The sequence below is a fragment of the Aricia agestis genome, chromosome 2, assembly GCF_905147365.1.
Source record: "Aricia agestis chromosome 2, ilAriAges1.1, whole genome shotgun sequence".
In the NCBI taxonomy this organism is placed as follows: Eukaryota; Metazoa; Arthropoda; class Insecta; order Lepidoptera; family Lycaenidae; genus Aricia; species Aricia agestis.
In genome coordinates, this window is record NC_056407.1 from 9,900,602 (window position 1) to 9,926,186 (window position 25,585).

At 37.5% G+C, this 25,585-nt stretch overlaps 1 protein-coding gene across 5 annotated transcripts in view; it reads left to right on the forward strand.

The window, feature by feature from the left end:
• The window catches only part of LOC121738774 (protein argonaute-2-like), a 38,245-nt gene extending 20,039 nt beyond the window's left edge, over window positions 1-18,206 (forward strand). For all 5 annotated transcript variants that reach the window (XM_042131021.1, XM_042131010.1, XM_042131035.1 and 2 more), the window contains 17 exons: window positions 1,363-1,462; window positions 1,660-1,780; window positions 3,059-3,192; window positions 3,503-3,669; window positions 4,416-4,509; window positions 4,818-4,922; window positions 5,383-5,513; window positions 7,443-7,557; window positions 7,800-7,967; window positions 8,829-8,936; window positions 9,107-9,226; window positions 11,122-11,211; window positions 12,353-12,484; window positions 14,565-14,668; window positions 14,829-14,916; window positions 15,863-16,065; window positions 17,510-18,206. In XM_042131021.1, coding sequence (XP_041986955.1) covers window positions 1,363-1,462; window positions 1,660-1,780; window positions 3,059-3,192; window positions 3,503-3,669; window positions 4,416-4,509; window positions 4,818-4,922; window positions 5,383-5,513; window positions 7,443-7,557; window positions 7,800-7,967; window positions 8,829-8,936; window positions 9,107-9,226; window positions 11,122-11,211; window positions 12,353-12,484; window positions 14,565-14,668; window positions 14,829-14,916; window positions 15,863-16,065; window positions 17,510-17,606 — 2,077 coding nt within the window. In that variant the 3' untranslated portion in view covers window positions 17,607-18,206. The remainder of the gene's footprint in view (window positions 1-1,362; window positions 1,463-1,659; window positions 1,781-3,058; window positions 3,193-3,502; window positions 3,670-4,415; window positions 4,510-4,817; window positions 4,923-5,382; window positions 5,514-7,442; window positions 7,558-7,799; window positions 7,968-8,828; window positions 8,937-9,106; window positions 9,227-11,121; window positions 11,212-12,352; window positions 12,485-14,564; window positions 14,669-14,828; window positions 14,917-15,862; window positions 16,066-17,509) is intronic.
• Window positions 18,207-25,585: the final 7,379 nt, after the last annotated feature.

The window sequence follows — 25,585 nt, forward strand, 5'->3', positions numbered from 1 at the left end:
AAGAGACAACATGCATGTTCTATCATATTATTACTAGATGACGCCCGCAACTCCGTTGCGCCAAAATTCGTTTATCGCGCGGGAACTGTACATTTCCGGGATAAAAAGTATCCTATGTCCTTTCCCAGGACTCAAAGCATCTCCATACCAAATTTCAGCAAAATCGGTTCAGCGGTTTAGGCGTGTAGAGGTAACAGACAGACAGACAGACGGACATACTTTCGTATTTATAATATTATTATATATTATGAGTATATAAGTATGGATATTATGGAAAGGGTGCTATTTAAACGGTTAGCAAAGTATTGGAATATTAGAGAGCAGAAATATGAAATTGGTAAGCTAAAATTGATAGTTGGACAGCAACTTGTGTTCAGCAAATATTTATGAATCAGTCTGCAATATATATCATTCTGAACAGCAGTAATTTTTTTTTGGCAGCTGAGTATTTATCAAAGCTGCAATGAGTGGCCTATACTTTATTAAATTTTGGTAAGCACTCAGAGAATAAGCAAAAAATTTTGGATTTATGTTTTTGTTTTGGCGGGGGGCTGCGCCCCCCGAGCCCCCCTTTTCTTTTATGACGGTCGCCGGCTGCTGCCGCAGCACGCTCGCTGCGCTCGCTCGGCTCCCTCTGTGTTGTGGTCTAAGTTCTAACCTAACCTACTTTTGGACTTTCTGGATTGTGTTTGTTTTTGTTTTGGCGGGGGGCTGCGCCCCCCGAGCCCCCCTTTCGGGGGGGCTGCACCCCCCGTCCCCCCGCTTCGGTATCCGTGGTAAGTAGGCCTTCTGTTAAGTCTTTATTAATTAATAAAATAAATAAATTAATAATGAAATAAAATAAAATACTGAAATGTCTTCTCTGTTGACCGAATGTATAATCTTGCCGACCAAGTAATTATTCTGCCGAGCGACTGTTTATTTTGCAGATACATACTAAAACTCGCTGCCAGTTATGTGTTTAAATTGCTGACCATTGTCATGATTATTTACAGAACACGCATTGCAGCCTGATTTTAATTATTGCTAACAAAATCTTTGTATGCTGACAAAATGATTTATTAGCTGTTATTTCTTGCAAACCAAATTTTTAAATGGCATACGCAATTAATTACTTCTCTTATGGGAGTATGGATAAATCTGAAGAGTTTGTTATTTTTTCGTTTTGTTTATTCGAACGCTCTAATCTCACTAACTTCTGGGTCTAATCGAAAAAATATTTTTGTATTGGATAGTCCATTAATCAAGGAAGGCTTTAGGCCATAACATCACGTTGTCTCTGTGTATCAAAAACGTCTGGTTTAATTAATATAATAGTATAATGTTATTTATAATAATATTTTTATTTTTAATTTCTTTCAGTTACATGAGAAAAGGCGGATCGACTTTAGAGATGCCAATGGAAGCGATACAGTGTATAGATGTCATATTGCAACAAGGAACTTTAGGAAACTATGTGAAGGTAGGTTTTTGTACCCTTGGTAAAAATACGGATTTGCTAGGGAGAGGGAAAATATCTCCGAGTTTAGATCATTTCAATATACTATTTATAAAACTGTTGTAAGAAATAATTATCTTTTTAGGTATGTGACATTGCTTGGAGATTTAAAAAACAACTTTATAATATGAAAAAGTTAATTATTATTACTTCCTCTACAGGCTGGTCGTCAATACTTCAGACGTCCGAATCAGCCGATCGATCTAACCTATGGAATGGAAATGTGGACGGGGCTTTTCCAATCGGCGGTATTTAACTCCGGAGCCTACATTAATATTGATGGTAACTAAGTTAAGCTGAATATTATGTTTCACGTAAATTAACAGAAAATATTCATATTATTATAATTTTATTTTGTTACATCTTGCTTGTATAAAAACGAATTCCAGAGTCTGAACTGTTTTGCTAGAGAATCTAAGTACCTAATATAACGTGAAAAAATACAAATAACTACCATTGTTACATTTGACTGTGCTTCATAAAGGCTTATAAGGCGTAAATTCCGAAATATAACCCAGTAGTAAACCGGTCAGTGATTTTGACGTCGTCAATCGACGCCATACTGTTGATTTGTTCCAAAATATTTGTTGTAGGCAGCTATTTGTTTCACAGAACATCAAAGACAAAAACCCATAAAGGTGGCCATACACGGGACAATTATCGTAACGATTTATCTCCTCGATGTTAAAATCGACCGACAAATTGTACGTGTGTAGCAATATCGCAAACGATTTTACGTTCAAAAGATCGATTGGACGATTTTCTTGACGATCGATCGAAACGACAAATTGTCCCGTGCATGGGCACCTTAAGAGTCAATTCAGACCGCAACCCGACGCGTAGATGCATTTCTAAATTTGTACTGAATTGACAGATTTCGTGAGCGTGGGACGTCTCGCAAATCTGTCAAATCTATACAAAACAAATGCATCTACGCGTCGCGTCGAATTGACCCTAAGAGCTGGCGCGCACTACGACTTTTTGCCGCGCGATTATTTTACCGACCGAAAAAAATTCAAATAAAATGTCACTTTATGACATAGGCTATAGCTTTCATTTTCTACCAACATTAGTTTAGCAACCCACGCCGCCGCTGCTTTTCAGTGGCGTAGAGCAAAATGAAACCAATAGCCTATGTCATAAAGTGGCATTTTATTTGAATTTGTGTAGGTCGATAAAATAATCGCGCGACAAAAAGTCGTAGTGCGCGCCAGCTCTAAGAGTTTGTCGCAGTCATCTGGTTCAATCTGCGATTCGATTGAATGACTTGCGCATTCATTGAATGACACCATTCTATTGAATGACTAAAGGACAACTCGTCAAGACGTTGACTGTAACGTTTATCGTTTTTACTAAATGTCATAATATAGTGAAGTCGTTAAATAGGGTGCTATATATATAAATAGGATAGTTTCACATTATTTTATGCAACGGATCGTTAAATGTGGCGCGTTCCTCCACCTTTATAAACATTTATTAAACACAATTTCTCAATTCGATTCTTCCATTCACGTCTTCAATTATTATCCATCAACTAAATATTACCGTTGTCTTTTCTAGTTGCACACAAAGGGTTCCCGAAGCAACAGACAATACTGCAAGCGTTGAAGAATGATTTCAACCTGGATCCCAGAAGAGATTTGGAAGGTCAGAGAGGTGTTGAGGAGTTTAAACATTTCTTGAAAGGATTGCGGGTAAACTACTGTATTATAATATCTAGTAGCTAATAAGTTGGGTAAAATCAATTAGGAATATTTTGGTGATATTATGGTAATCTGCTTAGATGTGCGTAACAAAATAATTGTCATACTCAAAGTAATACGGGGTAGGTACGTGTTAAGTTTTACGCCATAAGTTTTTATCATAAAAAAATGATCACCCAAATTTTTCATCTGAGTGGGCCGTCTTTGTTACATTTAATAAATTCAAGATTAATATTATTATTTATGAAAATAATTCATTGTACTTATAATATATTATTTTTAATTCATATTAATATGGCAGGTGACTGCTTTGATTGGAGGTGATTCGAAGAGTGGAAGGAAACGTGAATTCATTTGTAATGAAATCGTCGCTCCGCCTAGTAAACTAGGGTTTAGTATCACCGATGACAAAGGACAAACTATGAAATGCACAGTCGAGAAATACTTCGAGATTACGAAGAAGTATAGGTACTTAAATACTTATTATACCACATCTTTTATAAGACCCATGGGCGTAGCGAGGTACGGGCAGGGGGGGGGGGGGGTTTACCCCTACAAGAGCGATCGGTCGCTGACGCTCCCGAGTTTCATACCTAAACGTGGAGCGGAGAGAGTTGCGGGATTGAATGCCTCCTGCATTCAATCCCAATTCCCAGTTCGCTTCCCAGTTCTCATATTTTGTTTTTAATTTTTACCTCACCTTCAATACTATTGTCATATACTCATAGGATTTTCTTAAATTGTCCCCCCGCCCCCCCCCCCCCTATATAGAATCCTGGCTACGCCCATGAATTAAGACCTTGAGTTCCCGGGAAAGGACATAGATAGCATAATATGTCCTTTCCTGGGACTCTTCTAGCAGTTCTAGCACAATATTCGTAAATGGCACATAATATCGTAGCCTTCGTATCACATATATTATTAAATTCAACTTATCAAAACATGCAAATAATAAGCCTTATTTGCATGTATTCTTTAAAAGCTAAGGCGTTTGCTTAAAAAACATTAAAACTATATCATGTACTTTTGACTATCAGAAATTTCTGTCATAATAAACCATAGTTTTCTTAGTTAAATTTCTGTCACAATAAGTTGTATATTTTCTAAGGTTTTGAAATTTGTGCCTACGAAGTATAAGTTTGCATTCTGCCTGTTTCTACTTTGTAACGCGAATACGCGTTTGCATTCTTTCTGACTGTATTTTTTTATTGCAGGCTTCAATATCCCAACTTGAATTGCATTTGGGTTGGACCGAGAGATAAGAACATTTACTACCCTATGGAGTTACTCGAGGTGGTGTACGGCCAAGTAAGTGCTATAATTATTACTAGCGACCCGCCCCGGCTTCGCATCGGGTATGAAAAATATAGCCACTGAAAAAAATATTAAAATCGATTCAGCAGTTTTGACTTATATTTATTATTACTACCTACTATGTGAAAGTAATTTTAGGAGTTTTCTAAGTATTTACTATTTGCATGCATTTCTAGCACGTGTGTATCACTTTCTGTTCTTTATTTTGCGCTTATGTTTGGACTGCAACCATTATTTTTATGAATAGAATAGAACCATTATTTTTATGAATAGAACATGATGATATTTTTTGTTTGATACAGCCTATTAACAAACAACTAAGTGACAAGCAACTGCCTATCATGGTCAAAGAGGCTGCCACATTCCCCAACATACGCATCAAGAAAATACATGAAGTGATTCAAAATGTAAGTAAATATTGTGTCACTTACCAGAATGGCCCTATGGACTATGCAAAGATTCTTACTAGCGCCGTTTGTGTAAAAATTTACTTAATAACGTGAGTGGAAGAACCAGAAAAAAATTGCCGTTTATTTGCATAAATAGAGGCTCGGAAAAATTATTTGAAATAAAAACTGTTCATTTTATGTGTATTGCCACATATATTTATAGCCAGGTGATGAAGTAGGTAAGTTACAAGTGTTTGTTTAAATTATAAGGGGAAAAATGAGTAAATGTCCGTATGTTACAAAATGTTACTTGTCGTGTTCTTCCACTCAAGTCTTCGATTGTGAAGTTCTGTAACGGCCGGTTTGCACTCCGCCGAAGACAAACCATCTTGCTGTAGCTTAGTCCCATTTAGTATGTGAAAATTCTTATTTTTAGCAGTATTTCGCAAACGTAGTAATTTGATGTATGTAATTTCAGATGAAATATGCCTCTAACCCGCAATTCAAGCAGTTTGGACTGAACATTTCGGACCAGCTGACGACTATTGATGCGAAAATATTAAAAGTTCCAAAACTGAACTGCGGTGGACGAAACTATATTGAGCCGAGGTAAGTTAGGTTGCCTTCCTATACTAAGATAGAAGTCGCGCGGCTGCCGCACTACTCGCGACTCAATGTGAAGGCAGCCTTAGGCGTCGTTTCACGACGAGCATAGTAAAAAACTACGTCAGGACATCGTAACGTGCCACGATACACGGCACGTCGTCGCGTCGTAGAAACTCACGATGCGTTCCTGTGTCAGTGCCACAGTTGTTATTCAAAATTCAAAGATGACGCATGACGCATCCCGGCCCTAAGTGCCACGCTTTAAGATCTTTCTTATTAACCATCAAAAACAGCAATTCCTATTGTGAGACGGTGAGAGTACTCTAGAGTTAACACAGAAGGCGCCCGTCTTCCAATCCTATTGTCAAATAAGTTGTTCAATGAATATTGTGTGTGATATCTATACTAATATTATAAAGAGGTAAACTTGTTTGTTTGTTTAATTGTAATGAATAGGCTCAAAAACTACTGGTACGATTTTAAAAATTCTTTCAGCATTCGAAAGTTACATTATTTACGAGTAATATAGGCTACTTTTTATTTTGGAAAATATAGGGTTTCGTAAGATATTTCAGTTTTTCGGAAACAACCAGAAAATTTACTTATTTTGCATACGCTGCCTTAACTATACAAGATAGAACTATACAATGTTCTAAGTAAATGTAGATCTTATAAATATCTACAAAAATGTCCGCGACACACTATACCTATCTATGTCAAGTGAGGCACAACAATCATCTTTTTATTTAAAAATCTTGATTTTTTTTTTCTGACTACATTAAAACGCATTTATTTTACTCATGCTAATAATCCTTATTCCCAAAATAAATTATTTCATCACTAAGTACAGTTTATGTAGATTATATTTGGTCTGTGAATGATTAAAATTGGACGTTTGGTTTAGAAGTTATGGCGAAATTAAAATATTGCGATTTACGCCCGTTTCGAAGTGAGCGCTACCAATGCGGGGCGCTCGCGGGAGGGGTTTCACTACATAATATTTAATATTATTTAATATAATTATTAATATTAAAGTATTTCGCCCATATTATTATTTTATTGAAGTGACTAAACGAGATTTTTTTATATATAAGATAAAATCAAAACTACTGAATCGATTTTAATAATTTTTTCAGTGCATCATAATATATTTTATACCCGTGCGAAGCCGGGGCGGGTCGCTAGTCGCGCAATGAAATTTATCGTCTAGGGGCCCGCTAACTGCCTATGAATCAATTTCTTCGTTAATGAGACCGCACTAGGCGATACTACGCTGCAGCAGAGCGACGCGACACTTGCGCTGATGTTTTGTCACATTTGTAAAGAAGTGCAGGATACAAGTCGTACAGTTACAGATAAAACATTTGACCTTTTGGAACGAAGTTCGTTAGCGCGTTCGTTGGCGCGTTCGTCGTTGCGAAAGGAGGCTAGACCATAAAGTTAATATACCTAGCGGAATAGAGCAACAATCTCGAGCTGTCAAACGAAACCGAAATTGGTTTCATCTGTGTGTAAAAATATGTGTACTACACACTTACAAGCATGATAGGCTACTTGACCTAATTTTTTTCTTCATGCTAATCGCTTCTTAATCATTCATTTTCACAAAAAAAAAACTAATATTTTAATATTTTACACAGTAGAAACACATAAAAATGTTGATTGAAAAATATGCCTTATAAATGGCGCCGAAAACACTGTCCGCCATAGTGTGACGTCATACGTTTTGTATTTTACTCTCTTTATTGAACATTTTTTTGTGAGCGGTGATAGTATTCCTGTGCGTCAGCTAGTTGGCGGTTTTGAGAATAAACAGCGACATCTACCAGACGTTTAAATAAATTTTATTACAAATTCACAAAAGTGTCGTTTTAAGTATTCCTGGGCGTCAGTAGATGGCGTTTATTTCTCAAGTTTTTTTCTTTTTTATAGGAGGGGAGCATGGCAAGCGCCAGGCTTGCTGCAAGCGCAGGCGCTGCATAAGTGGGCTATAATGCTCGTGGAAGGAAATCCGTCTTTTACCCCAATTCCGCCCATCGTTGACATGGTAAGTATTTTCTTTTATTAATGTACCTGGCGTACAACAAGTTCCACTTTTGATATTTTACTATTCCCTGCACGCGGAAAGGGGAGGGGGGTATTAGAAAGAGCAGGCAGTCTGTGTCTTACCAATTTTCATGTGATAAAAAAGTTGACAGATATTAAAAATTAATGACGTATGACGAAAATAAAAAGGTTTTTCCAAATTATATTGCATCGTCCGCATAATGTTCTTTTGTCCTTTTCCAGATGATCAGCGTTGGCCGTAAAATGGGAATGCAAATTGCCCAGCCTATGTTCATACGGGAGAGTCTACAGATACGCGATCTGAGGAACACGCTCCACCAAATGGTTGACAAAGGTGTCAATTTCGTCGTCGTCATCATCACTAATAGAGACAGGGATGCCTACCATAAGGTATTTTGAAAATATTTACGGTACCGCACTAGGCGTTATTTTTGAGACTCCTAAATTGAGACCACACTCGGCTTAACTACATAGCTTGGTGCATAGCGTTGCGAACAGCGCCAAATTTTGAATCGCGCTATTGAAATTTGAGATCGGCGTGACATACAACGTCTGAAATAATGACAGTGGGCTTTGGGATGTACCTCCTTACAAACCTTCCTTTGGAGCCTCCACACATAACCCCATACGACACAACATGATTCGTAAGTACTCGTGTAAAGTTATGTATCTGTCGCGTAGTGCGGTATTAAAAATTTACAAAAAAAATCTAATGCTGCCATCGGATGGCGGTATTATTTTTTCCTGAATATTTAATTAAAGTTTAGTACTGTTTAATGGAATATGATTATGTCACAATAGACATAACTACCAGTAGTTCGACTGCAAAGAGACGGACAGGTTTCAATATCTGTCAAATTCGTCGGGTTTCACTAGGACTATGAACGGAATGTGCCTCGCACTGGCTGATATAATTTATTTTTAAATATTAAAAATAAAGATTTCAAAATTGGATTCTGACAATTTTAATCGCATGTGCCAAAACACAAACAACAATACGACCAAAGAGAGACACGTCCAGCGAATATGTCATAGTTTTAAATTCGTAGGTAACAAGTTAACAACCCTAGCGACGATTTTCGTCATAATACGTCAAATTTAAAAATTTCAACATCAGTTCTAAGTCGGCATACTCTATCATTCTGTCTACTCTGATTATGTGTCTTAATATTTTTGTTTTTTTTTGTCATAATACGAAGGACATTTGACGTCACTTGGTGTCCAATAAATAATGGCTGTCTTGTATTTCAGGTAAAGCGAACTGCTGAACTCGACGTGGGAGTTCTAACTCAGTGTATCAAAGACTTCACGGCTAACCGAAAGATGAATGAGCAGACAATGCGTAACATTCTCTTGAAGGCAAGTTATCCATACTAATATTATAAATGCGAAAGTGTGTCCGTCTGTCTGTCTGTCTGTCTGTTACCTCTTCACGCTGAAACCGCTGAACCGATTTTTTTTGTATGTTCAAGCATAACTTCGAAGTTTATGGAACAATTTTCAAAATTCTTTCGTTGTCTTATGAACAGATCAATTCGAAGTTGATGGGCGTGAACCAAGCTCTGGAGGTGTCGTCGTTGCCGAAGTGCCTGCAGGGCGGCGACGTGATGCTCGTCGGAGCTGACGTCACTCATCCCTCACCCGATCAGGTGAAGTATCTGCCTATTAAAGAGACTAACGCCCGAATACTGGAATGTCTCTGAAATATTTAAATGCTGCTTAAATTTTTGAGTACCACTTATGCGAAAAATTCGTATTCTCCAAGGCAAATTTAAAGTTGCAGTTAGTTTTAAGTGGACCAGGGCCTCTATCATGAGCTCTTAAAGCCAGCCAGAATAGTGACTGGCTCGCATTTTGGTACCATGACCTCTATTTCCCAGCCAGTTAGTGGTCACGTGACACAAAACTCACTTCTCCATTGTTAACTGAGTAATAATTTCGTATCATGACAACACTTCTGACATAAGCTCGCTTGCTTTTACGTCAAATACAGCAATTCAATAAACACCAACCAACGAGTAGCTTTTACTGAATAGTTTACATTTAAGTAATTTTATTTATTAATATTACATACTTTTTAGTCTTAAATTATATTGCTGTTTAGTTGGTTAGTTACTTAATAAGTTATATTTTAGTCTATAGCATATATTTTAGTGAAAATAATTCGTTATTAAAACCAAAAAACTAAACATTCGAAGTGTCCAAAAATTTTGGAAAACGATTAAGTATTCTCAAGTTAATCACGAAGTGATACATAAGTAAAGACTTAGAGACCTTAGTAATCCATTTAGTGTTAGTGAGGTTTCAGAATAATAACATAAGTGAGGTGTAGTATAATAATACAATATACTTACCTATATGTCTAGTCAACAATAAGGTTTGCATTTGTGCGATGAGCTAAGACTGCATTGATTTAGTACTTACACAAGAAACACATACAAGGTATAAGGAACACAAGTGTCGTGTATAATTACTGTAAAATAAGTATGAATTTTCACCAAAAACCTACAGGTACAATCTTATAGTTGCATTGTAGGCTTTTGTGTTATTTCGCAAACTATTTCCTTGTAAACCTGAAGTATTTTGGTATATGCATGATAAACACTGCACCAAAGAGGTAAATTCAAAGGCATATTACTTACTTTTAACAAGAATTTTGAGAACACAATTTTGTAAACTTTTGATGTATGTATAACATGCACCGGATAAACATTGTCACACCTAAACTACTAGAAAAGTTAAATAATAATTGATAATATCATAGAATCCAAATTAGCTACATTCTACAATATGGTATTATATGATGGCAATAGTGTAAATCACTAAATTTTACTCAAAAATAAAAACCTACATTATAGTACTTTTCCAAAGAAGACTTACTTAATAAGAATTGCATAACAAACATATGGAACTTATTGTTCATAAAACATAATATTATCATAGGAACATATATTATTAGGTATTACCAAAAATACTTTTGTACCTCAATAATAATAATAAGTATTAGTTTTATATTAAATTAAAATTTAAAATACATGAGGACTTACTATGTACTTCTTAGGAACCTATCTTAGGAGCATTTCGCACAATCTTTTGATTGCAGTAGGTCTTTGTGTTATTTCACAAACTGTTTCCTTGTAAACCATGCATGATAAACGCTGCACCAAAGAGGTAAATTCAAAGGCATTACTTTCTCAATAACAAGAATTTTGAGAACACAACCTTTGAAACTTTAGATTCATGTATATTCACGAATAAACATTGACACACACACACACCTAAACTACTAGAAAAGTTCAATCATTGATAATATAAAATCCAAATTAGCTAAATTCTCATATGCACTTTTTCATTTATAACTTCTCTTGACTACAATATGATATAATATACAATAGACTATATTGTTGTGTATATGCATATTAGAATGCGTAGCAGAGTTACGAGAATTGAACTTCTTTAACGTTAATTTCAATTGGCAAAACAAAGAGAACTTCCGTCTCTACTTCCCACCTAACCATAATGGTATATTAAAATTGTGTTTCAGTCGAGCGTACCCAGTATTGCAGCTGTTACTGCATCGATAGACTCCAAATATTTCCTCTACAATATTGAACTCAGCGTTCAAACGCCAAAGGTATGCTTTTCTTGAATATAAATATTATCATTAGGCTAAGTGTCTAAACACACCATGCCGAAGTTCCGCGGCGCAAGTTTGGCATGATTCCGCCTGCAATGTATTTTTAAATTACCGATGACACACCATGCCGAAATTACGTCGCGTTATATTGTATGCGTTTGACATTGCTGACGTAATCATGCGGAATTTCCGCCGTGGTACTTCGGTATGGTGTGTTTAGACTTGTGGTTTAGACACTTAAATGATTGGCCCCGAGTTAGAGTGAGACCAAAATGCATGATGCCGTTGTTTCGTTGCTGCGGTATGATGATTGATGTACAGCTACGTCTGTCAGCCTGTCTGTCAGGGGCACTGACAAAATATCTTTCGTTAAAAACAATGACGATATTCGTTATCAAAATGTATGCAGTTTGGCATAACTCACCGCTAAATGACATTTCGCTTGCGAAGACTAACGTCAAATCCCATACCTTTTGATAACGAATTTCGTCATCGTTTTTAACGAAAGGGACTTTGGCTACGGCCTCTGGTACCTCATCACGTCAAAACCGCTGAACCAATTTTGCTGGGTATGGGGATACTCTAAGTCCCGGAAAAGGACATAGTACGGTTTCCGTGCGATAAACGAAATTGCGGGCGGCATCTAGTGTTACATACAAAATGACGCCGTTGCATCGAATTATTACGGCGACAGGTCGCTCCAATTTTACTCAGATCCTGTCAGGAATAATCTTATAGAAAACTGTACGGTAAAATAACTCTAAAGGTACTTAACCGTGGGAGAGCCATGCTTCGGCACGAATGGGCCGGCTTGACCGGAGAAATACCACGTTCTCACAGAAAACCGGCGTGAAACAGCGCTTGCGCTGTGTGTCGCCGAGTGAGTGAGTTTACCGGAGGCCCAATCCCCTACCCTATTCCCTTCCCTACCCTCCCCTATTCCCTTCCCTTCCAAACCTACCCTCCCCTATTACCCTATTCCGTCTTAAAAGGCCGGCAACGCACCTGCAGCTCTTTTGATGCTGCGAGTGTCATGGGCGACGGAAGTTGCTTTCCATCAGGTGACCCGTTTGCTCGTTTGCCCCCTTATTTCATAAAAAAAGTTATATGATGTATAATACTATTTGTATAATTTCAGAAAGAGATGATAATGCAGTTTGAAGACATGATGGTTGACCACCTGCAAGTGTACAAGCAGCATAACAACGGCAGACTGCCCAAGAAGGTGTATGTGCTTCGAGATGGTGTATCCGATGGACAATTCGCTGAGGTATCATACTAGATTAGTTGCCTTATGCTAAGCCCCAATTTCACCAACGACTGGTTAAAGTTAACGCTCGTATTAGTATCACGTTATCTCTTTCTTTTTCTTATGAATGAAAGAGGAGACGTGACATTTTAACAAGCTGTTAACACTAGCAGACGTTAGTGAAATTGGGTCCTAGACCCAGTTTCATCAAGCAATATTAAATAAATAATGGCTTGTTAAATCAGTTAACGGCCTGTTAGAGCTATCGAACGTTCCACCATACGCTAATGTCATGTTAAATCGCCTAACACGGTGTTAAATTTTGATTCCTGCTGGGGAGGTCCGTTAAATATATAACAGGCCGTTATAATAGGCAAAACAAAAACTGTCAATGACAATATCCAATATCAATAAAAGAATCTGTTTGACTTTTGAGTGTTTCCGCCATGTTTCGCCACATCCTTACATATTATTTATTATTTTTCATGTTATGCATAATTATTTATTTTCATTTTGTCAAAAATTCAGCCTTCGGATTTTCCTTGACATTGCAAATACACTGACTTGTATCAAAATTACCAAACCGAAATAAGTAAATAAAAGTTTGTATCATGATTCATGTTTTCAGCTTTGACAGATCATAATTATTAACCTAGTAAATTAAAAAGAACTATTGTAGTGTAACAAATGTATGCGATCAGAGATATTTTAATTTGGACGCATTATCTACCAGATGACGTATTATACGAATAAGGTGAAAATGACACATTGCAGGCAATATGTCGTATTAAACTTGTACATTGCAATTTCATCGCCTTATAACAAGAACGAACGAATTGAATGTTATTCACTCGTTGTTCACTTAACATTGCATTTACTAATCCGCTGTTAAATTTTTACTGTGGGACATAAGTATTTTAACAGTCTGTTTAATTTTCCAAGGTCCGTTAAGTAATGCCTTGTTAGGATTTAACAAACAGAGGTTGGTGAAATTGGGTCTTAGCCTAATAAGACGTTTACAGCCACTGCCGCTGCTCCTCGTGCTACCGCCAATATTTGCCGTACAGTGCTCCCAAAGTGATAATGCGCCTAGAAGTTTTCGTAATTTTTCGGCAACGGTCGTATTTCCCGAGCGTCGGAAGACGTCGCTGCAAGCGCTGTTTTAAACTTAACTTTAAGAAAAACAGCGCTTTGTAGCGTTAGTCTTACGTTGCTTGGACGTTATCATGGTAACGCCGTGATGGCTTCCCGGTGAGTTATAGCACTTATTGACGGACCGGCGACAGCGGACAGCCACCGGCTATATGATATTTACTTTGAACAAGGTGCAAAATGCAAGTGCATTGTTTGGGTCTCTTACGTTACATAGATTCGGGTGTTTTCGTGATTACGACAATTAGCGAAGATTTCCATGCGCATTATTAATTTGGGAGTACTGTAAATACTTCTGCGGCAGTAACGACACAAGTGAGCGTTTACACTCAGCCCTCTACATACTTGCCGCGACGGGCAGCTGTAGCGGCATGACAGCGGTATGGCAGCGGCATGGCAGCGCGAGTGACTATTTAAATTCTCGCGCAGCCCACTTCCCCTGCCCGACAGGGCTGAATGTAAACGGCCTATAAAAGTTAACAGTGGATTCGCTGTGTTCTCTCTTTCGTTGGGTATGATATTTGAGTAACGATCAGCCATACTGGCGCAAAGTAGGCCTTTGACACTAATATTTGAGATTAGACGAGAGAGTCTTACTAATATTATAAAGACGAAGAGTTTGTGAGTGTGTATGTTTGTTACTTATTCCCGTTTAACCCATCAATTCCCAAGCGGCAGTCGGCTGCCGCAACACATTGGCTAAATTTTACTTCGGAAAAAATGTCTTTTTTCTATGGGAAAATCAATGAAAATCAATTCGCGAAAAATTACCTACTGTTAGCACGCAATTTACTTTCACTAAAAACGCGGGTAACACTGCGGGGCACAGCTAGTAATATATTATACATATTTACATTCTGGAGTATACTTTGGTTTAGTTACTATGTAATATGTAGACGTAGAGATTATATTAATTTGTATCATGTTATTATAAAGATGTATATTTTAGGTGATGAACAGCGAGTTGGTGGCTCTCCATAACGCGTTCAAACGTTTCGCTATCGAGAAACCGGAAATATTGTTCCTCCTGGTACAGAAACGACACCATACTAGGTGAGTACGAATAAAATCGCACCGAAACACTTTTCCCGACTGATCTTTCAGTTTCGCGCCCTGTGTAATATGCAAAGTTATGTAAACACAGTAGCTCGTTCTATTTAATTTTTATTACCCGAAGTTCAAATTAATTTACTGCTTATTTTTTGTATTGTAGATTGTTCACCACCAGACACGAAAATGTTGAGCCGGGAACCGTCGTCGACACTGACATTGTGCACCAGACCGAACTAAACTTTTATTTGGTACGTTATTCTTATGAAAGTTTGCATATTTATGTACCATTGAAGAAATTAATTCATGGATATTTTCCATGAATTAATTTCTTCCAGTCCGGTGCGTCACAGTTGGCGGACTTACGGCATTTGAGCGGATTGTGTTATTTCAATGTTAATCGTGATCTGTCGGCTGGGTTTGACCTAAAGCGACCAAATTACGTAGCCCCGAAATCTGCATATGAATCAACTTCTCCGATAGTAAGAATAAGTAGAAAAACGTGTCAACGCAAGTTGATTTGACTGCGTAATCAACATTGTGTTAGTGACCGACTATTTGATTGCCCTTTTGGAAAAGGGAGTAAGAAAAATATTTAAAAAGGCGTGAAATTAAAACATTTACAAACACTTTCTGATAAAGTGCCGGATAGGCTATCCACAACTTATTTGACAGATTCTCTATACCCTAAGTCAAGTTAAGTAGTGGATAGCCTATCCGGCACTTATCAGTAAGTGATGAGACAGGCCCTTGCTGTTGTCTGTCTTATCACATCTCTAATTAAGACAGTTCACAATATTATGATGTATAAAACGTCTAAGTAACTCGTAATTTACTTCCCAATTACTAGAACTAAAACTACCATGTCACTATATGTCACTATATATGGCTGTAAGATTTCCATATAAACTACGAATAAAAAAAACCAAGGAAGAGTAACTATGTCAAAAAGTTTGTCCATGAGTCTACAAAATGTGACCCGAATACATGCATACTTGCATGTATTCGGTACACAACTTTGTGTTTTAATCAAATGACAACGGCTTTATTTCCTAAATTTGAATGCTAGTGTTTCGTATCTATTGTCATATTCTAGTGTGCGAAAAGGAACCAAATTCAAAACGGTTGGAGTATGGGAGTTACGTTTTCTTAGTTTTTATTATTCGTAGATAATAAATAAATAAAACGATATTCCAGGTGTCGCACCAAGCTATCAAGGGCACGGCGCGGCCGACGCGCTACCACTGCGTGTGTAACGACGGCAAGCTGACCGTGTCCGAGGTGGAACAGCTGGCCTTCTACCTGTGCCACCTGTACTCGCGCTGCACGAGATCCGTGTCCTACCCCACGCCGACGTATTACGCCCATCTAGCGTGCTTCCGCGCGCGCTCGCTTACATTGTGAGTACTATTACTAAATATAGTCTATGACTAATGATACATTGATGAGTGGCAGTCTTCCACCGTGCGTTTTTCGCGTAACTTTCTGCCGCGCACTGTAAAACTCTGCAACGAACTGTCACCAGCAGCCAACGCCCATGGTTGCGAGTGTCCATGGGCGACGATAGTTGCTTTTCATCAGGAGACAGGTGTCATACAGCTTTTCTAACGTGACAGACAAAAACAAGTTGCAGACCTTGTATAGCTATTTACTGGAAAAAATATTTTAAGACCTTGGGGGCAAAAAATGTATGCACAGCGGTAAGGCGGTCGCTCGCCATGGATGGTTGGTGTTCATTTGTGTGTCCGCCCAGTGACGGATTAGCCCTTAATCAAATTAAGCAATTGCCTAGGGCATCACGTCTGAGGGGGCACCAGAAGGGTAAAGGTTCAAAGACCGATTCTAGTTGAGATACGGATAGGCCACAGGCATGGATTGCTTAGGGCATCAAGTAGTCTTAATCCGTCACTGTGTCCGCCTCACCTATAGTTTGTGCGTTTTAGCCCGGCCGCACATTGTCCGAATTATGATCAGAAACACTTTAATTTCGCCGGACCGCCACCCCGCACACTATCCGAAATATACTTCCGGCAAGTTCGAGCTCACTCGGTTCAGTACAAAATGTAAGAGACAGTGCGGACGTTCAACTGTTTCGTATCAGAAATTTCGGACAATGTGCGGCCGGGCTTAAGATGATATGCGTGACACATTATAATTGATAATAGTAGTGAAAGTTACCTGACAAAAATTTGTCGATAATTTAAAAATATCGAATCACTTCGTAAAGAAATTGCAATCGAAATTATCGATTTCGTACTGACATTTCAGTGGTGCTGGTGATTTAAGATGGTCGCCCTTTTTTATCGATTTGATTTCGATTCAACAGTGTCAATCTCTATTGACATAGGTTCCGTTTCATGCATCTGAATTTTTCAAATGTTTTTGTAACAATAATTTTATACTTCTATTTCACAGTTAATAATATAATTTTATATTCATAAGTTATCATTTAGCAACTTTTAATTTTTATTCATTTAAGTACAATTTTATGAAACATTTGTTTTTGTACATGGAATATAATTTATTACATTTTGATTTTTTTTTGCTTTCTTGTAAAAAAAATCCGTAGCAAGGAATATGAGAACTGTCACCCATATCATCTTAAAACGCACAAACTATAATAGACGCTTTTAATTAGTTAGAGGGTTAAGAATAGTGTCAATTCATTGTACTGCAAACGTGAATATGCTGGCAACCACTGTCAACTAATAAAAAAAATGTCAATAACTCCTTTCATTGTGATCTTTAAATCAAGGTTAAGTAATTATTAAATGTCTGTTTCTACGCCCGTAAAAAATATCTAGATCGTTATAGAATTATCTACATAGCAATTTTTTTTTCCAGTGGCGATCGCTTCAACAACGCGGATTTGGAGAGGAACCCGAAGCGTATTCACGTCATGGACCGAATGCTCAAGTTCAGCCGAATGTTCTTCGTTTAAACTGTCGTAAAGGCGTGTGGCATAATCGTCCATTGACTGAGCTTTGCTTGTCTCTTTTATTCGCTGTATTGCTATTTGGACTCCAGAGATATGCGATGGGGCTTTTTGTGTGAAAGAGACAAGAAGCAGTCACTTGTCGATTCTGCATCTTCCACGACCGGACTATATGGGGGTTTTCTAGACGCTGTTTAGTGGATAAGCTAAAACTTGCAATGTATTCTCGGTAAAATCTAATGCTTGGCATAGACTGGAAAATCCTCATATTATATGTAATGCATATTAATATTCTATAATAATTAATCATAAATTGATGTTTACATAATATTAGTGTGTGAGAGAGAGAGTACATGAGAGACTGTGAGATATTTTACTATTATGAAAAAAAAACAAAAATAAAAAAAATGCATTCGACAAACCCGTTTAAAAAGAAAAGCACGATAAGTAAAAATACAAATTTTTGCAGCGGTTGCCGAAAAATAAAAAAATATATTTACTACTATACTTATTAGGTACTTTTTTCTCAGCTATTGTTGTGCTCTATCCATAGAGTGAAATAGGGAGTACATTATAATTATTATTATAGTCGATAAAAACTATTATTTTTTGTTACGTTTAGTTATTAATTATTCTGTGTATTAAATATTAATTAAAAATAAGACTAAGTTACATTAATTATTTTGCTTTAAAAAAAATCTCAGATTCGAATTAAAAGCTGACTTTTCCTTCGAATTTAAAAACACAAAAAAAAAGTTTTATACTTAAGTACTAACTTTAAAATATACCTCTACAACAATAATTGTTTTTGGAACACAATTTCTGGCCCTTTTGTTACAATGAGCACAACTTGTTTTATAGGCAATGAAGATTAAACAATAATAACATAAATGTATAAATTTTCATCTCTCGTGATCAGATAATTGGCTAATTAATTACGATACAATTTATCAGCAAATCATGCTCATGTACCAACAATTATAATATTAGAAGTTACAATTTATTACAGTAGTTATTTACAGTACATTGAAAGCTCATTATCTCCAAATTTATAAAATACTATTTGGAGATAATCACCTTATCCAAATATTATAAAATGCTATTTGGAGATAAATTATGTTGTTATTTGCAACTTGCGTGTAATTTGTCATTTTAAAACGCAAAATATTAAATTGTTTAATTTATATTTATAAAAGTAAATCGTGCGAATTTAAAAATATGTCTTGATGGTTAATATTAAAGAGTTAGTGTATTCTGAAAATGAAACGAACACTGACACATTTTGCACAAAATTTTCCTACCAATATGTCCAAAATGTTTATTAACATTTTATGGAAGGTATAAGGTAAAGGTATAAAAATATCGACCTAAATATGTCAGTGTTCCTACTTCCTAATTATACCAAAATTGATGTTTCGTATTTAAATGTTAGGCCAAATTTATCTATATAATAAACGAGGCCAAAAAATCGTGTTGTCATTTTGAGACCCAACTCTAGTGAAGGAAGGGAAATAATTAGTACCAAACAATGATTCCTTATACAGCGGGGAAATGGTCGCTTTGGAGAATCATAATAATTATGAATCATCATAATATGATATTTTTTTTAAAATCGCAAAATGGTCACTACTCACTCTGCTTGCAATTCATGTCTAGTAATTCGTACTAATTTGACATTCGTCAGTTTGACAGTTTTGACGTGGTTTTGACAAGTTATTTGGTGAATTGATCGAGAGGAATTGCTAAATGTTACCATTTTTAGCCCCGCTGTATATACCTTGACATCGACCTGTTGAAATTTTAGACAAAGGATCAGAAACTACGACTAAGAGTTAATAATTCAGACCGCAACGGGACGCGTAGACGCATTTCTAAATTTGTATGGATTTGACATATTTGCAAGACGTTTCACGCACATGAGATCTGTCAATTCGGTACAAATTTAGAAATGCATATCTACGCGTCACGTTGCGGTCTGAATTAACCCTAAGGGCGGGGCCACGCTGCACCGTTGCGTCGCGTCACCGTTGAGGAGTAATGTGTTGTATTGTATGCCACATTTGCATTGTGACGCACGATAACACAATACAAGACGGTGACAGCCCAGTCCGTTATTCATAGTTAGGGTCAGCGCAGACAGAACGGGGCGCAGCCGCGGAGAGGATTTTACTAACGCACTTGAATATAAACTTTAAAATTATTACACTAAACTGCGATTACGGGTTTCCTATGTGTCCTTGAGGACGGGCGAGTATTTTTTGTAAGGTTCAAGTCTTTTTAAATTTTTTATGGGGAAATGCTTTAGGCATCCCCCGCAGTATGGGAGTTACGATTCCTTAGTTTTTATTATTCGTAGGTTCAAGCATTTATGCATATATTTTAGTTTAATAATTTTAAAGTTTATTTTCAAGTGCGTTAATAAAATCCTCTCTGCTGCGCTCCGTTCTGTCTGCGCTGACCCTTAGGGTAGTTTTAGTGTCTAAACACTATGGCATAGTGTATCCGCCGCGGAACTTCGGCATAGTGACTATGCCAAAGTTCCGCGGCGGAATTTCTGCATGAATCCGCCTGCAATGTATTTTAATTTTTAAATTACCGATGACACACCATGCCGAAATTCCGTCGCGTTATATTATACATGCGTTTGACATTGCTGACGTAATCATGCGGAATTTCGGCATAGTGTGTTTAGACATAAGGCTGGTTTTATCGCTAAGCGTTGCTTATAATCGAGCGCGCTGCTCAAGCGCTGAGCAGCTAAGTACTACCCCCATACATCTTCGAACGCGCGCGCTCCAACGGCGCTGCCGAAACGCAGCGATAAAACCAGCCTTACGCCAAGACCTAAAAAAACATAGCGTAATTTATTCGGGTACGAGTAGACACACACACACAGACAATATAATGTGCTATTAATAAATCGCCCTCGTACCAATTGAAAGTACGCTACGACAGTGCCATTAGAGCGCTTTCGCAGTGCGTCCCATCCGAACCCAAATTCAAACTCAAGATTCACAAATCATAGATGACGGAGAGAAGTGAGGACTGAGTCGTACTTAAAACCGGATTTAGTGTGGACGGTATCATAGAAACAGTTCTAACGATCCGAATCCGATCCGTACACGTGAAAACGTCTACATTCACGGGCACTGATCGTACGTACCTAGTGCGAAGGCGCTTTAAATGGCTGGTTAGTAAAAAGTAGTAAGTACTTATACTAACTAATGGCTAATCCCTCAATTACCTGTCCCGTGTTTTTGCACGACGGTGTTTAATTAAATATCAGTCGAGGCGGTCGCGTGAGGTCAATTTGTCCGCTTTGTATTCTAATCATTTAATCTCTCGCGTGCCGAACTGCTCCTATGTACAAATCTAGGAGAGGTCGTGCGAAAAACCCGTGATTCTCGATAATTAGCCCCGTTGTGCGGAATTCAGGGCCGTTTCAATAAAATTTATGAGGAAAATTAATTTCTTAAAAAAAGCGAAGTGTCTCGGTGCGACGCGCGACGGCAATTCTTTTGTTTTAGAGAAATTTCGTGATCGACTGGAATTATCCGCACTTGAATAGAATGTAACAAGTTACAAGCGATCTTATTTATCTCTTGTATAAAATTTAGGTTGGATAACTAAGAAGTAGGTAATTATTTTCTTGTCTTTAATCGATTCGTCACCATTAACTATGAATAATTTGTTATTCCTTGTTTAAATTACTTAGACACTCACTTTAGCTAATGTTATGCTGTTCTAAAGTTAATAGAAAACCGATACAAATAAAAACCTTTTAATTTAACTTGGGTTGTTCAAAATCTTTCTGTTCTGGCCATCTAAACTCAGTTAAGCGCTATACTTAATTATAATATCTAATATAATATTTAACAGACCCGATGGCAAAACGATATGGGTAAATATCAATTTTACTTACACCTCCGAGGAGTTGAATAGAGCTGTAGAGACGGTGCATGAGTCTACTCGAAATCTCTACAATGTTATCAACGGAACCTATCTATTGCTCGTCGGTAAACATTACCTTATGTATTGAATTAAACGATATCTGAAATTTGAATATGGTGGCCGGCTGGTCTGGCTAAAACTCGAAAATAGCCCAACCGATTGGCTAAATTGTGATCCAATCCAATTCGTACAACTTAGGGGTAAACTGCAGGGAAAATTTAAACAGTGAAATTCTAACGTCTGACAAGGGCAACATTGTTAAACGACTGTATCGATAATATACTTACACAGTGAGAATCTTCTTATTAGGTACCAAGTACTTATATTGCATCCGCCAGCTGCAGGAGACAGGGACATCGCAGTGTTTTAGTGGGTAGGGCCGCGGCACTCGCCATATTCGCCGCGGCGAGCCCCACATATCCGCAGCGGGAGTTCCCATCCCCTACGTCGAATGCGACACAGCATTTCACTGCGTGAAAAAAGGTAAGTACCAATGTATATTATGCGCTTAGAGATTTTACGCAAACTAAATTTTTCAGCTGACAAAGTTTCTTCAACTTTTGTCAGTTTCACGCCAAAAACTGAGTTACTTCCTACATTCTCTGATTAATATTCATTATTACGACATGGACTTTGCTTGTCGAATGTTTATGACTAGATTTAAGATTGGTTTAAGCAAGAGCAGTGGGTGTAGACGTGTCTACTTAATTGCGAGTGTCCAGCTAACAAAGTTAACAAACTGTTGAGTGGTGAAACACTGCATGCATAATGGTTTATTTTATGGTGTCCACTGTTCAGTCTAGTTTGTGCTGTGAATACTGTTTATTAATTGAGTAATGTAAAAAAATAATAAAATAACTAGACGCTGATAATTATCCATAGACATGAATTAATAAGGTATCCATTATTTAAACGTTAATTTTAACGCTACATACTTCCGGCTTTAATAAAATTCGAATCTACTTTCGAAATTAAATACTAAATAGATTTTGACTTTATCTCTATAGTTTTTTTTTTCAGGAAGTAAAAATCAGAAAATCCGGATAAAAAAAAACTGTTTTTTGCAATACCTACTCAGAACCACATTAAAGTTGCAGTTCTTACTTCTTGCTGAGAAGGAACTTATATTATAGTGTAGGACGTAGGTACTTTAAATAACTAGGTACCGGAGTGTATTGTGATTCTTAAGTAAGTACAAAGTACCAATTACCTACAGGGAAGTTAGGACGACACATTATAATTAAACTAATCACCACCGTTTATCATCAAAGTACTCAAACTCATGTCTTCCGCAAATAAAACTTTGTACTTAAATAATTATAAAGTTACGAGTAAGTATACATATCCGTGACCGTGACTAAGCGGTAGATTGCACTTGAGATGATGCCGGCATTTTTTTTTAAATATGAAATAAGGGTGCAAACGAGCAAACGGGTCACCTGATGGAAAGCAACTTCCGTCGCCCATGATGGACACTCGCAGCATCAGAAGAGCTGCAGGTGCGTTGCGGGCCTTTTAGGAGGGAATTGGGTAATAGGGGAGGGTAGGGAAGATAAGGGAATAGGGGAGGGTTAGTAAGGGAATAGGGTAGGGGATCGGGCCTCCGATAAACTCACTCACTCGGCGAAATAAAGCGCAAGCGCTGTTTCATGCCGGTTTTTTGTGAGAACGAGGTATTTCTCCAGTCGGGCCGGCCCAATCGTGCCGAAGCATGGCTCTCCCACGTATAAGTAATGGGTTGCTTTTGAAAGCATATTTAGGTATCTGGTGAAATTTGTTACAAATAAATATACGGACGTTAAGTTTATAGTAATAATTAATATATAGCTGATATTATACAGGGTGTAACAAAAATAAGTGATAATACTTTAGGGTGTGTACGTGTTCCTTGTAGAGAGTTCACTACGAAAGTAGCAGCGCTGAAAGACCAGAAAAAAAATTCACTTTTGTATGGCGAAACTCATGACGCTCGGGCATTTGCCCATACAAAAGTGAAAAAAAAAATTCGTCTTTCAGAGCTGCTACTTTCACAGTGAAGTCTCTACAAGGAACACTTAGACACCCTAAAGTATTATCACTTATTTTTGTTACACACTGTATAAGTAGAGAGGATAGGTGTTAGTATTGAATTTGTGAACCGATTTTGAAAAACATTTCATATATCGATTGGGCTAGTGATTCTTATTATCAACTTTAAGAGGGCTATCTAATATAGGAAAGAAACTAGATTGAATAAGTTACGAATCTTAGATAATATTTTGAATTCTATGTTCCTATGAGAAACGCTCTGACGTCATAAACTTTTCAACTCTGCTACTTTCACGGTGAGCTCTATATTACGATCACACCCCAGTCACGCAAACCCTAAAGCATCTCTTATGATTTTGTGACATCCTGTAGATTTATAAGATTCTATAGAGCTTGCTTAAGTACTTAGTTCTCTGAAAAATATAACCCTCCCGGCACAGTAATAATCTAGATTAGTCAATACGTAGTACGTATTGATGTAAGGTCAATGCGTGAACTAGTTCCTGTCGACGTCGGAAGCGTGGGCAAGGCTTTATGTGGCTTTAGTCGTCATCCTTCCTTCCGGTCTCGAGAAAATAATGCATTTGACAGGTGATCATGATAATATTGATATCATAGAATCAATTAAAATATCAAGTTCAGTATCGGTATCTATCTGTTGAGGAAATTATACCGCGTGTGACGTGGTGTAGCGATCTATGTTGTACGTATAATAGTGTCGAAGACAGGTCGAGCTTACTAATTTGCGGCTGCTTGCATATTATAAGGTTCAACATGACGTGTGCATCAGTCTATTCTTTACTATATCTAAGTACATCTTTAAAGGCATTATAACAGTGACCTGAAAAATCCTGGGGTGCGAGGCCCCTTGACCCACATCGCCCACGCTTTACGTCGCCTCTGTTGGCACTAGGCATGTCATCAGACCTTTGTAGTTCAGAGGTTCAAAGTGTGGCTTTTGATTGAGGCCGTAGATTCGATTCCCGCGTTGGAAAAAAATTGCTTCCAAAATTGTCTGTCAAAAAATATAATAATAATACTTAATTAATCGGATAGTCATGACGTCAAAAGTCGGTCCTGCGCATGATCACTTGCAGGTCGTGTCAGTCATCCATCTCTCTAGGTTATAAGAATATTTTGTTGACCTCTCTGGCTCAATGGTTGAGCGCGCTACCGGGGATCGCAGGTTCGAATCGCACCGACGGAACAAAAAGTTTTCAATGTAAGTATATAATATTTTATATAAATATAAGAAATTAAAAAAAAAACCCCGCCAAACAACTTTAAAAAGTAATGAAATAATATTATATTTTACTGACTTTAAGTTTAAATATTTCCTAAGTGTAAAGTGATATTTTAGTCCATAATTGTTGTCACGGTGTGTCGGGAGACCGCCAACAGTGTCTTTTGCATTTTGTATCGCCATGTCACTTATTGTCTCGATTTTATTCGCTGAAAACTGACCCTTAAACTATAGGCTGGTTTTACAGTCACGCGTTTCGGCAGCGCCGTCGGAGCGCGCGCGCTCGGATATGTATGGGGGTAGTAGTTGCGTTTTAAAGTCCGCGCGCTTGAGCAGCGCCGTTCGTCCATACGTTTGTTACAGCTTCGAACGCGCGCGCTCCAACGGCGCTGCGAAACGCGTGACTGTAAAACCAGCCATAATGTTATGTGAAATCAAACATCTACATTAGCGGTCCCCCGACACACCTTGACAACAATTATGGACTAAAATATCACTTTACACTTAGGAAATATTTAAACTTAAAGTCAGTAAAATATAATATTATTTCATTACTTTTTAAAGTTGTTTGGCGGGGGTTTTTTTTAATTTCTTAATTTAATTTTATTTTATGCTTTTTAAACTTGTGTTGGTTATAGTGCAGAATAATTCCTATCAACAGGATCATAATATTATATCCCAATGAACACCATCTAGGAATTTCCTTTTGGATGAGGCCGTCAATATGAGTCCAAACATGAAACCTCCACTTTGGGTTCATATG